The sequence below is a fragment of the Microtus pennsylvanicus genome, chromosome 2 (genome assembly GCF_037038515.1).
Source record: "Microtus pennsylvanicus isolate mMicPen1 chromosome 2, mMicPen1.hap1, whole genome shotgun sequence".
In the NCBI taxonomy this organism is placed as follows: Eukaryota; Metazoa; Chordata; class Mammalia; order Rodentia; family Cricetidae; genus Microtus; species Microtus pennsylvanicus.
Window position 1 is genome coordinate 11024282 of NC_134580.1, and position 14180 is coordinate 11038461.

Here is a 14180-nt window from a genome sequence, read left to right on the forward strand (position 1 = left end):
GCCACCTCTGTGCTTTGAGGGAGCTGTGATGACAACGCATCAAATTGAGTGGCCATTGTTAGTTGGACTGATTGTGGATCTCTCTCTCTCTCTCTCTCTCTCTCTCTCTCTCTCTCCCTCTCTCTCTTCTCTCTCTCTGTTTATGTGTGTATATATAAGGTGGTTCTAGAGATTGAACCTAAGGCCTTCCACATGCTATGCTCAACTACTCAACTATATTCCTAGACTTTTTTTTCTTATTTTATTTTGAAACAGGATTTCACTAAATTGCATAGGCGGGTCCCAGACTTGGAATTCTCCTGTCTCACTCTTCCAAGAAACTAGAATTAAATGTTCCTCCACACCTGGCTATTGGATCTTTTTTTTTAAACTTTCCACCTACTTTAATGGTGGTGATAGTTGTATTGTACAAGTTTTCTCAGTCCCGGAAATCAAGAACAGTGCCTAACTCATAACGGAATGTTTTTCTTAGAAGTTTGCTTCTATGTCTTTTTTTAAATGTATCTTATTTTTATTGTTGTGTGTGTGTATCTAAGTGAATGTGTAGCACAACTGTGTGGTAGCCTGTGGAAGCCAGAAGAGGATGTCAAATTCCCTGGAGGCAACTGTGAGCTATGTGACGTAGGTGCTGGAACAGAACTTGGTCCTCTGGAGGAGCAAGAAGTACTCTTGACCACTGAGCCAGCTTTCCAGCCCCACTTCAATTTCTTGACTGTGAACTTCTCAAGTTTTTACCTAAGAATATATAGGTTTTTTTTCTTTTTCAAACAGGATTTTTCTGTGTAACAGCCCTGGCTGTCCTAGAATTGGGTCAGTAGACCAAGCTGGCCTTGAACTCACAGAGATCCGCCTGCCTCTGCCTGCCAGGTGCTAGGATTAAAGGCATGTTCATCCCCTGCCTGGCTACCACAGACTGTTTTTATTGCTCTGTTTACTTGATTTTTCAGTGCTGGGTATTGAACTCAGTGTGTTGCATATGTTAGGCAAGTGCTGTATCACTGGTCTACAGTAACAATTTTTTTTTGTTTTTGATTTTGTTTTTTTGAGACAAGGTCTTACTATGTACCCTTGGCTAGCTTAGAACTCACTGGCCTCAAAGTCTAAGAGATCTGGCTGCTTCTGTTTCCTGAGTTTGGGGACTAAAGGTGTGTGACACCAATTAACTTTTATTCTTTTTTTTTAAATTGATACTGGTCCAAATGTGATGTAAAGAGATTAAGTTTCATTGGAATAGAAGCATAAAGAACATGACATGACTCTGTACGGTCTAGCACACAGGGTCCCATTGCTTGTCTTTGTGGGTTATCAGCAGCCTCCGGTGATTGTTGCCTACACTCATTACTTCACTGGAGACTTCCACACAATACTATCCTAATTCTAGCATTCTTTTTGTTTGTAGATTAAAAGCTTGGCTATTATTGTGTGAGTGTATATGTGTGCATGTTGTCTGTGTTAAGTGCGTGCACATATGCTGAAGCGTATGTGTGGAGGTCAGGGGACTACTCTGTAGTACTGGTTCTCTCCTTCCACCCTTAAACAAGTTCCAGGGATCAAATTCAGACGGTCAGTCTTGGACAGCATGGACTTTGACCTGCTGAGTCATCCCACCAGCCTGAATTTAATATTCTTTATTTAGTCTTTGTTGTTTTCAGACATGGTCTCATTTAGTTGAGACTGGCTTGGAACTCAGCTCACTCAACTTCCTGTATAGCCAAGAATAGCCTTGAACACACTTCCTGGGTGCTGAGTTCACAGGTAGAAACACCGTGCCCTGCCCTCGCCAGTTATTAACTAGAGTACTCATTCACTCTCAAGGGTAGATTGCATAGGAAATAGCTGAAATGATTGGTTCCTATTTTGGGTGCCAGGAATGAAACACAGGACCTCATGTAAGCGAGCATGCATTCCACCACTGAGCTGTATCCCCAGCTGGGATATTCTCTCTCTCTCTCATTGGTTTTTCGAGACAGGGTTTCTCTGTAGCTTTGGATCCTGTCCTGGACTAGCTCTTGTAGGTCTCGAACTCACAGAGATCCACCTGCCTCTGCTTCCCGGGATTAATGGTGTGAGCCACCACCGCCTGGTGATTCTTTCTCTTTAATTAGCAGTTTTCAAAAAAGAAATAAAACGAGTTTCTTATATTTTCACACCTGCTGCATCTTTTTTTACGTGTATTGGTGTTTTGCCTCCATGTATGTCTGTACCAGCATGCACGTAGTCTGCACAGAAGCTAGAAACACGCATGCTACAGAAGTCCTGTGGCGGTCACAGGGCATCTTGCAGGAGTGGGTTCTCTCCTTTCACTGTGTGGCCCTCAGGGACTGAACCCAGGTTTTCAGGCCTGAGTGGACAGAACCACAGACATGAATAGCTGAGGCAGGTGGAAGAAACTGGGAGGAAGTCACAGAATTTAGAACTCAGGGTTCTGGAAGTAGGGAAGGTGGGACAGAAAACACCTCCACTCAAGAGGCTAAAGGCCAAGCCAGTGAGTGTTTGGAAAGGAATCGAAGCAGCAGAGGGAGGGGGTGTTCAGAGAAGTTTGAAAACACAGAATTTTTCAGTAACTGTTTGTGCATTGAGTCAGAGGGCACAGTGCACAGTTTGGGGAGCTGAGTAAAACAGGACAGGAGGACAGGAAAGGGTGTGTCCTGAGCCCCAAGGGGATGACTCTGGACTTCTGTGACTGCCAGAGACACAGAGGAGAAAGGCATGATGGGAGCAGTCCCAGTGGCTTCTCAATTGGTGTGTAGCAAGGCTGGATTGCTGGGTCTTTTTCACATCTGCTGCTGGTGTGGGAGCCAAGAAGGAACTGAATGAGACTCCGGGCTTTCCCTTTTAGGCACGAATCCATAATGTTATATAATACTTCAAAAAAAAAATTACAGCCTTTACATGGCAGGCCAGCACTCTATTGAGCTATAGTCTTATCTTAATTTTTCCATAAATATGTAAATGGTAATTCACAATCACAGCCTGATTTAGGGGGAGTTACGACAGGGTCTCATGCTATAACTCTGGCTGTCCTCAAACTTGAAATAATCCCCCGGCCTTAGCTTTCTGAGTGCACCATCATGCCTATCACCACAATATTTTATTTATATACTTTGAGAATCTAGGGCAGGAAGGTCTTGGCCAGCTTAGACTACATAGTAAGTTCTGGGCCAATCTGGGTGAGGCTCTGTCTCAAGCAAACAAAATCTAGAGATACTATTGCTATACTCAATCCTTAAGTCGGTTGTCTAATTTCACTTTTTGGGGTGGGGTCTACTGGGGATTGAACCTGCTGCTTATAACTACTGAGCTATACAACCTTAGTCACCAAATTTTACTACTTAAACTAATAATGTTCTTTGTAGCGATTTTTCTCCACTCCAAGATACAGTACAAAACTACATATCACATTTACTTGCTGTTTTCCTCTCTTTTTTTTTCCTAAAATAAAAATAGTCCATGATTTTGACTTTTTTGCCTTTTTGAATCAGCAGCTCCTGTGGTTGGCCTTGAACTCATTATCTGGCTAATCTATTCTTGAACTTCTGATTCTCCTGTTTCTACTTCCTCAAAGCTTGGATCACAGGCATCTGTCACTACCCCTGGTTTACACAGTGCTGGGAATAGAACCCAGGGCCTCATACAGGCTAAGCAAGCCAATTGAACTCTCCCTCTACTTTTAAAAAAATTATTAGCTGGGTGCTGGTGGCACACACCTTTAATCCCTTCTACTTTCTGTGACTTTGAGGCCAGCATGGTCTTCAGAGCAAGTTCCAGGACAGCCAGGGTTGCACAGAGAAACCCTGTCTCAGGAAAACAAAACAAAATAAAAATGATGTATGCTTATTTATGTGTGTAGAAGCCCTTGGAGGCCAGGAATTAGAGTTACAGATGGTTGTTAGTTGTCCGAAATTGAACTCAGATCCTCTGAGAGACCAATTGATGCTCTTGACCACTGAGGCATCTGCTGGACTCACAAAGCTACCTCAGCCACAACCTAGCTTGCTTTTTTTTTTTTTTTTTTTTTTGACTCAGAGAGTCAGGGTCTCTCTGAGTAGCGCTGGCTGTCTTGAACTCAGACACCCGCCTGCCTCTGCTGGATTGGAAGCACGTGCCATCACCTCCAGCTGAGCCGCACATTTATAATGGATTTTTTCCCCTTTTCTCCCCTTTATCCGTTCAAGCCCCCACCCTCTCGGATGGTAATACTCACATTCAGGGTGGCTCTTCCCTCCCTCCCCCTACGTAATTAGGCTTTCTGAAAATGCCCTCCCAGACACACTTGGGTATGTCTTACTGATCTCCTGAGCAGTTTCCAATAAAATTCAGCCTTTCTGTTACTCTTTACTGTCAAGACTATAAGGAATTTGAATGCTGATCAGTTTTCCATGGGAAGGGAGTGGTTGCTAGTGTTTAGTACATGACACATCTGCTTTCTCCCTTCTGAGGCAGACCCACTGCTAGGTGCACTTTCAGTCTGGGGTAGGAGACAGACAGAAATATTGATAATCATCTTACACTGAGGTGCCATGACAGGCCTGGGCTCCTCAGCCCCAGATCTACTTTACCTTGCACTGGGGTTTTCTCCTGGGAGGATCTTTGCTGGGCTTTGTAGGGTATCTAACAGCATCCCTGCAGTCTCCCCAGTAGATGCCAGCAGCACTTCCCCTGTCGTGACAACGAGAAACATCTCCAGACCCTACCAGACGTCACACAGGGAGCAAATCGCTCCTGCCTGAGAATTGCTGTTAGAGCCAAGCACTGTGGGATTTTCTCTCCAAGACGTTGGGATGATCAGCGAGATGCCCTGGGATGCTGAGATACCTCAGTGATTGGTTACCTCCTTGGGGTTTCAGGTCCTCTGCAAGGTCTATTCATTTGCTCTCTTCTCCCTCCAGACTGTGATCAGTGCAATCAGGAAATTCCTAGAAGGCATCTCTGACCTGCGCCTGGTCTACACCCATCACCCGCTGCTGCTCAGGCTCTTCCTGCTCTACCCAGAGCTGATGAGCAGGTTCGGGTATCGTGTCCTGGAGCTTTGGTTTTCTTGGGAAGAGTGCAACTATGAGAACCTAGATCACGACTCGTCTCCTGGATGTGCCATCCTTCCTGCCAGCTTGGCAGCCCTGTTCCAGATGCTCAGAAGCACGCCTAGCATCCTCCTCATTTTGCTGGTGGGTGCACTCATTCATTTCTGCATTCATGGACAGTAGGCCTGGGGAGATGCAACTCGGTTGACAGAGTGCTTGCCTAGCGTGCAGGAGGCCATGGTTCCATCCCAGTTTGCATAAACTGAGTACGGTGATGAACAGCAGTAATCCCATCACTAGGGAAGTGGAGGCAGGAGGATCAGAAGTTCAAGGTCAGCCTCTACTATACAGTGAGTTTAAAGAAGGAGGAAGAAGGATAAGAACAAAAGCAAGAGAAGGAAGAAGAGGGGAGAGAGAGAAGGAGAGAGAGAGAGAGAGATTGGTTTTTGTGTGTGAGTGTAAGCCCTGCGCACTATTCTCTAATTGCTCTGAAGGCCTTCTCCTTTTACCTACGGGCTCCCGAGTCCCTGCCTCCTGCTCTTTATGTTTTGATTTCCCTCCTTGACACAGCCCAACTCTTAGAAGTAATTGTTTCCTTCCAGCTTTTCACCTCCATCTCATCAATTCCTCCACCCTTTGGCTTCAGGCCCTGATGCTCCTTAACACTGCATCACCAAAAAAAAAAAAAAAAAAAAAAAAAAAAACACAACACTGCATCACCATTATAACTAGGATGTCTCTGCCTGATTACCGCCGGCTTGCTGGTAATCATCTTAAGTGACTGTTGATATTGATGGCTGTCCTCTTTCTTTTTAGTGCCCACTCTTGGTTTAAGGTATGCCATCTCTCGATTTTCCTCACCCTTCTTCTGATGCTCCTTCTGAGTCCCTTAGAGATTTCCCTGTGCCCTGGCTAGGTCTTGAAGGGTGGTATTCTGCAGAGCTCTGTCTGAAGCTGTCTTCACTTAGTGCATCTCTCCTGGGCTGGTCACCTATTCCAGACTCTGGTAGCCTCTACCTATATGCTGATGAGTCAAGTCTACACCTCACTTCTGACCACTCCAGACTCAGTCTTGTAATACCAACCATGTACTTGGCAGTTTTGTCTAACATGAAGCTCTGTAGACAGAAGTTTCTGTCCACCTGGTTCTGCAGCTGCTCAGTCTCAAAGAAACACACAGAGGCTTATATTAATTATAAATTGTTTGGCCTATTGCTCAGGCTTATTACTAACTACCTCTTACAACTTAAATTAACGCATAATTCTTGTCTATGTGTAGTCACATGGTTTGGTACCTTTTCTCAGTGAGTCTTTCTTATCTTGCTTCCTCTGCATTTGGCTGGTGACTCTTGTCTCTGCCTTTCCTCTTCCCAGAATTCTCTTAGTCTAGTTGCCCTGCCTATACTTCCTGCTTGGCTACTGGCCAATCAGCGTTTTATTAAACCAATACAAGTGACAAATCTTTACAGTGTACAGGAGAATTTTCCCACAGCAGAGCTCCTTGGAATGGAGGTGTAAATCGGTGATAGAGCTTGTGCTTGGAACACATGAAGTACTGAGTTCATGAATAAGTAAACATATAAATCTATAATTCATATGAAAACAATGCAGCTCGTTATCTCTTCTTTCTGTGCTTTTCGTAGTTTGGACCTTGTTAGGGTGGAGACTACCCTGAAAACTGCCCTGGGCCACCAGTGTCAGAGGAAATAAACACTTAGGAGAAGCAAACCAAAAAGAAAGTGAATCTCACAAGACCAAATCCTTAGATTCCACATGCTCAGGAAGGGATGGGGTGCACCATTTTATCCTTCCGGCTCAGACCTTGCCCTCGAATGTAAACTGTCCCGTTCATCTCTTCTTGGAGGTGGCTACATCAGGCCCCAGGAGTTTTTTACTTCCCTTTGCCTAGAGCTCAATAGGAAGGAGCCACCTTCAGGGCTGGATGCTGTTTAGAGATCTGGGAAAGGAGGCTTTCCTGTGTTTCAGATAAAAAGGAGACAGCAGGCAGAGGGGGAGTTTGAGGGATATTAAGCCCCGCATACAGATAATCGCTTGTTAATCACTGGCTCTGAGTCTGAGCTGGATAATACTCAGAGATGCTAATAGAGCTGCCCAAGGTGATAAGGATCATGGCCTGGACTGCAGACCACAGCTACCGAGTCTTACTGAAGTAGGTCCTAGAAACATCAGTGCTGAAAAGAACAGCAAGGCACAACTTTGCTTGCTGTTCACACATAGAATTCCCACCATTTCTTCCCAGCTTTTAGCCACAGGGGGGAAAGGAGTCTAAAAATATATGCTGGGACCAATTTCTGGTTTTGATATGGGTAATTAGCAGCAGAAAACAAAGCCCTTAATCGCCACTCTTATCCACGGGTGGTCTTTCACGCACATTGTTCGGCTGTGAAAAACAAGGCTGTCACAGATGCTCTGTTCTGAGTCTGCACAGCTTTGGACAGTTGAAAATGCAGTGGGCCATGGGTGCGCCCAACACCTTCTCACCAACCCGCGTGAGGAGGTGCGCGCACCAGCACACCGCATTCACTGCGGCCCACAAAGACCACGCAACCCCTCTCCTTTTAGATCTTTAACATTCACAGATGTCTGAGGGACCAGTTTTGTGACACTGGAGCAGGGATGGGCCAGCAAAGGACGGCAGGAAAACTGACTTGGCCTTTTCTCTCTTGACCCTGAGTAAGTTATTCCTACTTTAGGTTTCAGCCTAAAGCAGAGGAGGTGGGTGAATTTGAGACCCACCCATCCCTGCCTCCGAGTTCTAGAATTTTAGGCTCAGGCCACACATCTATCTCTGAAATTATCTTGATTTTCCTTAGCCTTCCAATTTGTGATTTTTGTCTTCTCAGAGATGTGGTTTTTTTGAGTCTCCATGAAGTGTCAGAGATAAAGCTGCTTCACCCCTCCCCTTCATTAACACATTCTGGAGTAGAATTTACAGCACTACTATTTCCTTTTTCTTTTTCAGACACCATCTTATTCTGTAGCCTAGGCTAGCCCAGAAATTAATACCTAGCCCAGGCTGGCCTCATGCACATGGAATTCCTCTGCCTCATCCTCCTGAGTGCTGAGATTGTAGCACTCTGTCTGGTTCTCTACTATTTTCTAGATTAGTTGATAGGCAACTAATCTATCTGCCTCAGTTTCCCCATTTGTAAATTGGAGTTATACCTAAAGTTATCAGGAAGATGTAAAAAAAATGTATAGACAGCCAGGCATGGTGGTGCACGCCTTTAATCCCAGCACTTGGGAGGCAAAAGCAGGTGGATCTCTGTGAGTTCGAGGCCTGCATGGTCTACAGAGTGAGCTCCAGGACAGACAAGATCACACAGAGTAACCCTGTCTGGAAAAACCAAATAAATAAATAAATAAATAAATAAAGATAAATGTATAGACAAATGTATGGCTATCACATATAAACAGAGCAGCACCTATGTTATTAGGTTCTAATTGCTGATATTGTCATTGTTTCTCCAAAGCCCAAGCCCTATGCTCACAATTCCCCATTGCATCCTGCCTGTCCAGAGGTCATCACATCAGGGTTTGTTTGGCTGAAGGGCCCTGCAGTCACGTTTCTCTGCACTGGGAGATGCTCTCTGGATGGCGTCTGAGCGACCTTGGATTCATAGCACCCTATCATAACTGGCTTGACACACTCACTTGTCCAAAGGCATTGGCGTATTTGAGCTGGTAGGTGCCAGGAGCTATCAGGGACAGTGCCTGGTGTGCCTTCTGCCTGCTTTGCCTTCAACATACGCTCATTAAAATAACTCCAAAAGCAAAACAAACAAAACAAAATGTCCTTTTCCATTCCCTGAACCCAAGTCCTTCACTGCTTGGGGCAGGGATGGGCAGATGCCATGGCAGAGAAGGGGCCTAACCTGGTCCTCACTTCCTGTCCCTGAATCTTTCCCAACCTATTTTTCTTCTGACCTGTGACATCTCTGCCCTCTGTGTCGTCTTCTGGCTCTCAGGTTCCTGGTCCTAAAAGCAACTTCTTCTCGCCTCTAACTACAAGAGAGAGACATCCTGAGGCCAGAGGCATACAGTCACATCCTTGGTGCCACTTACTGGCTTTATATGACCTTGGGCAAATCGTGGAATGTCTGTGTTTGCTTCTTCATGTAATACGATGGGACTGTTCTCCAGGATTTGTGAGGAGTCCGTTCATCCACCAGGGCATTTGGTACAAAGTTAGGTGCTAAGTGAGATCTTGCTCAGTTTCTGTGAAACCATCATCCTGGGTATGGTCCCTGACTCTTCCCTGCATTGTCTACCTGTCCCTGGCTGTGTACCCTCTGAGCTCCGGCTTCCTTCTCTTCTCAGGACCTCGTCTATTCCAGCCCCATGGACACAGCCCGCAAGGTCCTGGTTGTCCTGGGGACCTTCATCCAGGAGAATGAAGATGTTGAGCTGGGTGGTCTCATCCGAGGCCACTTCCTGCTCATCCTGCAGCGCCTGCTGGTGGAGTGCGGAGCTCCCGCCTCAGGAGGTCAGTTTTCCTTGGACATGTTTTGACATGTAGGGTAGCCCATTCTATTTTGGTGAAGTGTGCTCTAAGAAAGAGCATCAGGTTTTGCAACAGAAGAAAAATCAGGCCAGTCCCTACCGTGCACAGCATGTGCACAGAGCTGTTTGTCACAAAAATGGCAGCTCCCAGAGGGAAAAGGAAAGTGCAGATCTGGAGGAGGCTTGGGAACCAGCAGGGCTGTGGGAGTAGGGTGGGTCTGTGATGTGTTGAATCCCCAGTGAGCCCCAGGAGGATATGCTAGCAGTCACAGAAGCTGGCTTCTCAATATGAAGAAACTCAAAATTAGGGTTGATTTGTCTTCAGCTATTTTTAAAGAAGCTGACTTTTTTTTTTCTTTGAGAATCTGATTTTGCTTTTGGGTTTTGAGAGAAAGTTTCATATAGACCAGGCTAGCCACACATTCATAGAGATCCACCTGCCTCTGTCTTTGGAGTATTGGGATTAGAGGTATGTATATACCACCATGCCTGGCTCAAGAATCTGATTTCTTTTTTAAAAGGTCTCCCTGTGTAGCCTTGGTTGCATGCAGCTCACTTTGTAGAGCAGGCTGGCCTCGAATTCACAAAGATCCACTGTCTCTGCTTGCTGAGTGCTAGAATTAAAGCCATCATTGCCACACCTGAGCCAAGAATCTTTTATTTATTTATTTATTTATTTATTTATTTATTTATTTATTTATTTTTGATTTTCGAGACAGGGTTTCTCTGTGGCTTTGGAGCCTGTCCTGGAACTAGCTCTGTAGACCAGGCTGGTCTCAAACTCACAGAGATCCGCCTGCCTCTGCCTCCCGAGTGCTGGGCGCCACCACCGCCCGGCAAGAATCTTATTTTTTTAAACTAACTTTCTGAGCCATCAAGGGGAGGGGGGAAGAGGCTTGCGGTTCCCACGTCCACTTTCTGAAAGAACCCTGGAGTTTTGAGGATCCAAGCCCTTCCTTTCCAGGGAAGAACAAAATGTATCTGGACAATGGTACTGTTTACAGTAAGGGTTGGACTGGCCAAATGGCTCAGCAGGTGACAGCTGAGCAACCTTGCTCAACAGCCCGCCAAGCCAAGTTTGATTTCTGGAACCCATGTAAAGGTGGACGGAGAGAACTGATTTCGTGAAGTTGTCCTCTGATCTCCATGTATGTGCTGCTGCACCCTCCCCCATTACAGTACACACACACACTAATAATAGTAATAATAATAATATTAAATTTAAAAAATTTGAGGCCAGGTGTAACGGTGTGACAGCACTGGAGAGACCAAGGCAGACCGATCCCTGTGAGTTTGAGGCCAGCCTGGTCTACATAGTGAGTTCCAGGACAGCCAGAGCTATACAGAGAAACCCTGTCTCAAAACAAAAACACAATTATTTTTTTTTGAGATTCATTATGGACAGGTATGGTGGTGCATTCCTTTAATTCCAGAACTTGACAGGCAGAGGCAAGGAGATCTCTGAGTTCTAGGTCAGCCTTGTCTACAAAGGGAGCCCTAGGATAGCCAGGGCTGCACTTAGAAACCCTGACTCAAAAAAAAAAAGAAGAAAGAAAGAAAGAAAGAAAGAAAGAAAGAAAGAAAGAAAGAGAGAAAAAGACTGTCAGGCAGTGGTGGCACATGGCTTTAATCCCAGTGCTCAGGAGGCAGAGGTAGATGATCTCTGTGAGTTAGGACAGAGTGAGTTTTAGGACAGCCAGGATTGTTAGACAGCAAAACCCTGTCTCAAAAAGCCAAAAGAAAAAAAAGAAAGAAAGAAAGAGATTAAGTGAAAAGAATGGAAAATAGATTTAGGTTTGTGTTCAATTTCTGTCTTTGTTTGGTGACTCGTGAACAATTGGATATTATTAACAGTGCTTGGGAAATCCAGAGTCCAGATAGTAGCAGATTTGATGTCTGGTGAGAGTGCATGTCCAGACATCTTGTGTCCTTGTGCGGCAGAAGGGACAAGTGACTAGTTCTTCAGAGTCTCTTTATTCGGTGCTAATCCTATCCATGGTGACTATGGCTTATGACTTGATCAGCTCCTAGTGGCACCCCATTCACAGTGAAGGTTAGGGTTTCAACATAGGAGCTGGGGGCTCGCAAGCAATCAGGGCATGACACCCGCCTTGCAGTAGCAGTGGGACCCTTGTGAGAAATCACTATGAGCTTTGTTTTTTGGTTTTTCAAGACAGTGTTTCTCTGTATTGCTTTGGAGCCTGTCCCGGAACTAGCTCTTGTAGACCAGGCTGGCCTCTAACTCACAGAGATCCGTCTGCCTCTGCCTCCCGAGTGCTGGGATTAAAGTTTTCTTAACTGCAAAGTAGGAATAAAAGTCCATTTTTACACCGTTTTTTTAAAAAACTTTTAATGATTTATTTAACTTTATTTTATGTGCATTGGTGTGAAGATCTTGTGGAACTGCATTTTCAGACAGTTGTGAGCTGCCATGTGGGTGCTGGGAATTGAACCTGGGTCCTCTGGAAGAACAATCAGTGCTCTTAACCGCTGAGCCATATCTCCAGCCCCTTTTACACGTTTTTAAATGGGCTTTAGTGAAGTAATGAATTCCCAATGGCGCCCTAGAGTTGGCACCCAGTGTTTAAGCTACTGCTGTCCCTCATGAAAGAGCCAAGTGCCCTTACTTGGGACTGTTTGTGGCAGGGTGGTATTCGACCATTGGGTGGTCTGAGCTTAGCTCTCTGAGCAGCCGGTTCTTGTCCTCCATAGTCTCGGGGAACCTGCCTCTGCTGCTGAACCTCCTCTCCTTGGTGCAGCTCAGGAGTGAGTCGGAGCAAGAACTGGACAGCATGGCCATGAAGCTGCTTCATCAAGGTGACTTGGCTGCTTTAGGTAGTGCCCACGGGCCTGGGGCTGAGCATGCTGGGGCCCACTTGGTTCGGAAAATGTGAACAAGTCAGTCTGTTCCTAGGGTCGTCTTTTGACCTCCTCTGCTCATTGTAAAGAAATATTTGGGAGACACCCACTCTAAAAAGCAAACAAAAACCCCAAACAGCAAACTAACAATCAGTGTAGGATAGGTACCAGCTGTAGTGAAGTCAGGAAGACATTTGCATGTTAGCTATTGATAATTGTATACAGAGCCACCTTGCCTGTACTGAGTTCATAGGTTAAAATGGAGCATCCCTCATGTAGGGTTGAGATACACATATGTGTTCTGGTAGATGTGTAGTTCTTGGCACACAGAGGCCTCTGGATGCAGTCTGTGTCAGGTAACACTTCCCAATATCTGGTCGGCTGTCTTCCCTGTCTTACAGCTGACTCAGGCCATCCAGTCCACAGTTCTCTGGGCATCGTTTTTTTTTCTTAAATATTTATTTGTTATGTATACAATATTCTGTCTGTGTGTATGTCTGCAGGCCAGAAGAGGGCACCAGACTTCATTACAGATGGTTGTGAGCCACCATGTGGTTGCCGGGAATTGAACTCAGGACCTTTGGAAGAGCAGGCAATGCTCTTAACCACTGAGCCATCTCTCCAGCCCCCTCTGGGCATCTTTTTAAAAATATGTTTATTCAGCCGGGCAGTAGTGATGCATGCCTTTAATCCCAGCACTTGGGAGACAGAGGCAGGCAGATCTCAGTGAGTTCGAGGCCAGCCTGGTCTACAAGAGCTAGTTCCAAGATAGGCTTCAAAGCCCCAGAGAAGCCCTGTCTTGAAAAAAAAAAATTTTTTTTCATTATTGTGATCCCAGAACTTAAGAGGGAGCAGGATCAGGAGCTGATGACTCTAGCTTGTGTCGAGTTGACACACAAAACCAGCCAATACAGGTAGCAGGCTGACACGTGCACAGTAAGAGGATGCCCTTGGCAAGTGAACTAACAGTGTGTTCAGATTGCCGGTTGGTTGTGGGTTGCTCATGTGTTTGTATAGATGGACAGACATACCTTTAAGTTTGTCGCCTTCCTTCTTTCCACTGGCTATAACACAGTGTTTGTCTTCTCCCCCGAGACTGGCATCTGAAACCAGCCAGTTGTTGGCCCGCACCTGTGTGAGGTGTAAGAGTGCTTAAACTAGAGTGCTGTGCCGTGGGCTACCCGTGGACTCTGGTTTCTTGCAGTCAGCAAGCTGTGTGGGAAGTGCAGCCCTGCGGATGTGGACATCCTGCAGCCCTCCTTCAACTTCTTGTACTGGAGTCTCCATCGAACCACACCCAGTAGCCAGAAAAGAGGTACAGGGGCTCCCACAGAGTCACTGAAGAGGCCAATGTCAGGGGTCCTTGGTGCCCTTAGGTTTTTCTTCTTAAAAAGTAACTAGGTGTTTGTGTGTGGTTGACGATGAGACTCAAAATCTGGTAGGCTTTGATTCTTCAATGCACAAGTCTCCTTAGGTCCCCTTGATGAGCCATTGTTTGTTTTTGTATGCTCGAAGCCCTACTAGGTACCCAGTATCGTAGAGGTGGTAAGCTAGACGGTTGCCCCTCCCCCTTTCCCTGCAGCTGCTGCTGTACTGCTGAGCTGCACAGCCTTGGTTGAGCTCCTGGAGAAGATGCTGGCCCTCACCTGGACGGAAGCAGGCTCTCCCAGGACTCCACTGCTCTGCTCTGCCTGGCTGCTCACTGCCTCCATCTCTGTCCAGCAGCACGATGGCAATTTGCAGGTTAGTGTCTAGTGCCATATCCTCAGGACGTGA

The 14180-nt window shown here is 45.9% G+C and overlaps 1 protein-coding gene across 1 annotated transcript in view; it reads left to right on the plus strand.

The window, feature by feature from the left end:
• Nucleotides 1-14180, plus strand: part of Mei1 (meiotic double-stranded break formation protein 1) — a 62842-nt gene that overhangs the window by 40981 nt on the left and 7681 nt on the right. The window contains exons 20-24 of the mRNA XM_075960104.1: nucleotides 4890-5165; nucleotides 9363-9528; nucleotides 12258-12362; nucleotides 13609-13719; nucleotides 13987-14147. Of these exons, the coding sequence (XP_075816219.1) occupies nucleotides 4890-5165; nucleotides 9363-9528; nucleotides 12258-12362; nucleotides 13609-13719; nucleotides 13987-14147 (819 nt within the window). The remainder of the gene's footprint in view (nucleotides 1-4889; nucleotides 5166-9362; nucleotides 9529-12257; nucleotides 12363-13608; nucleotides 13720-13986; nucleotides 14148-14180) is intronic.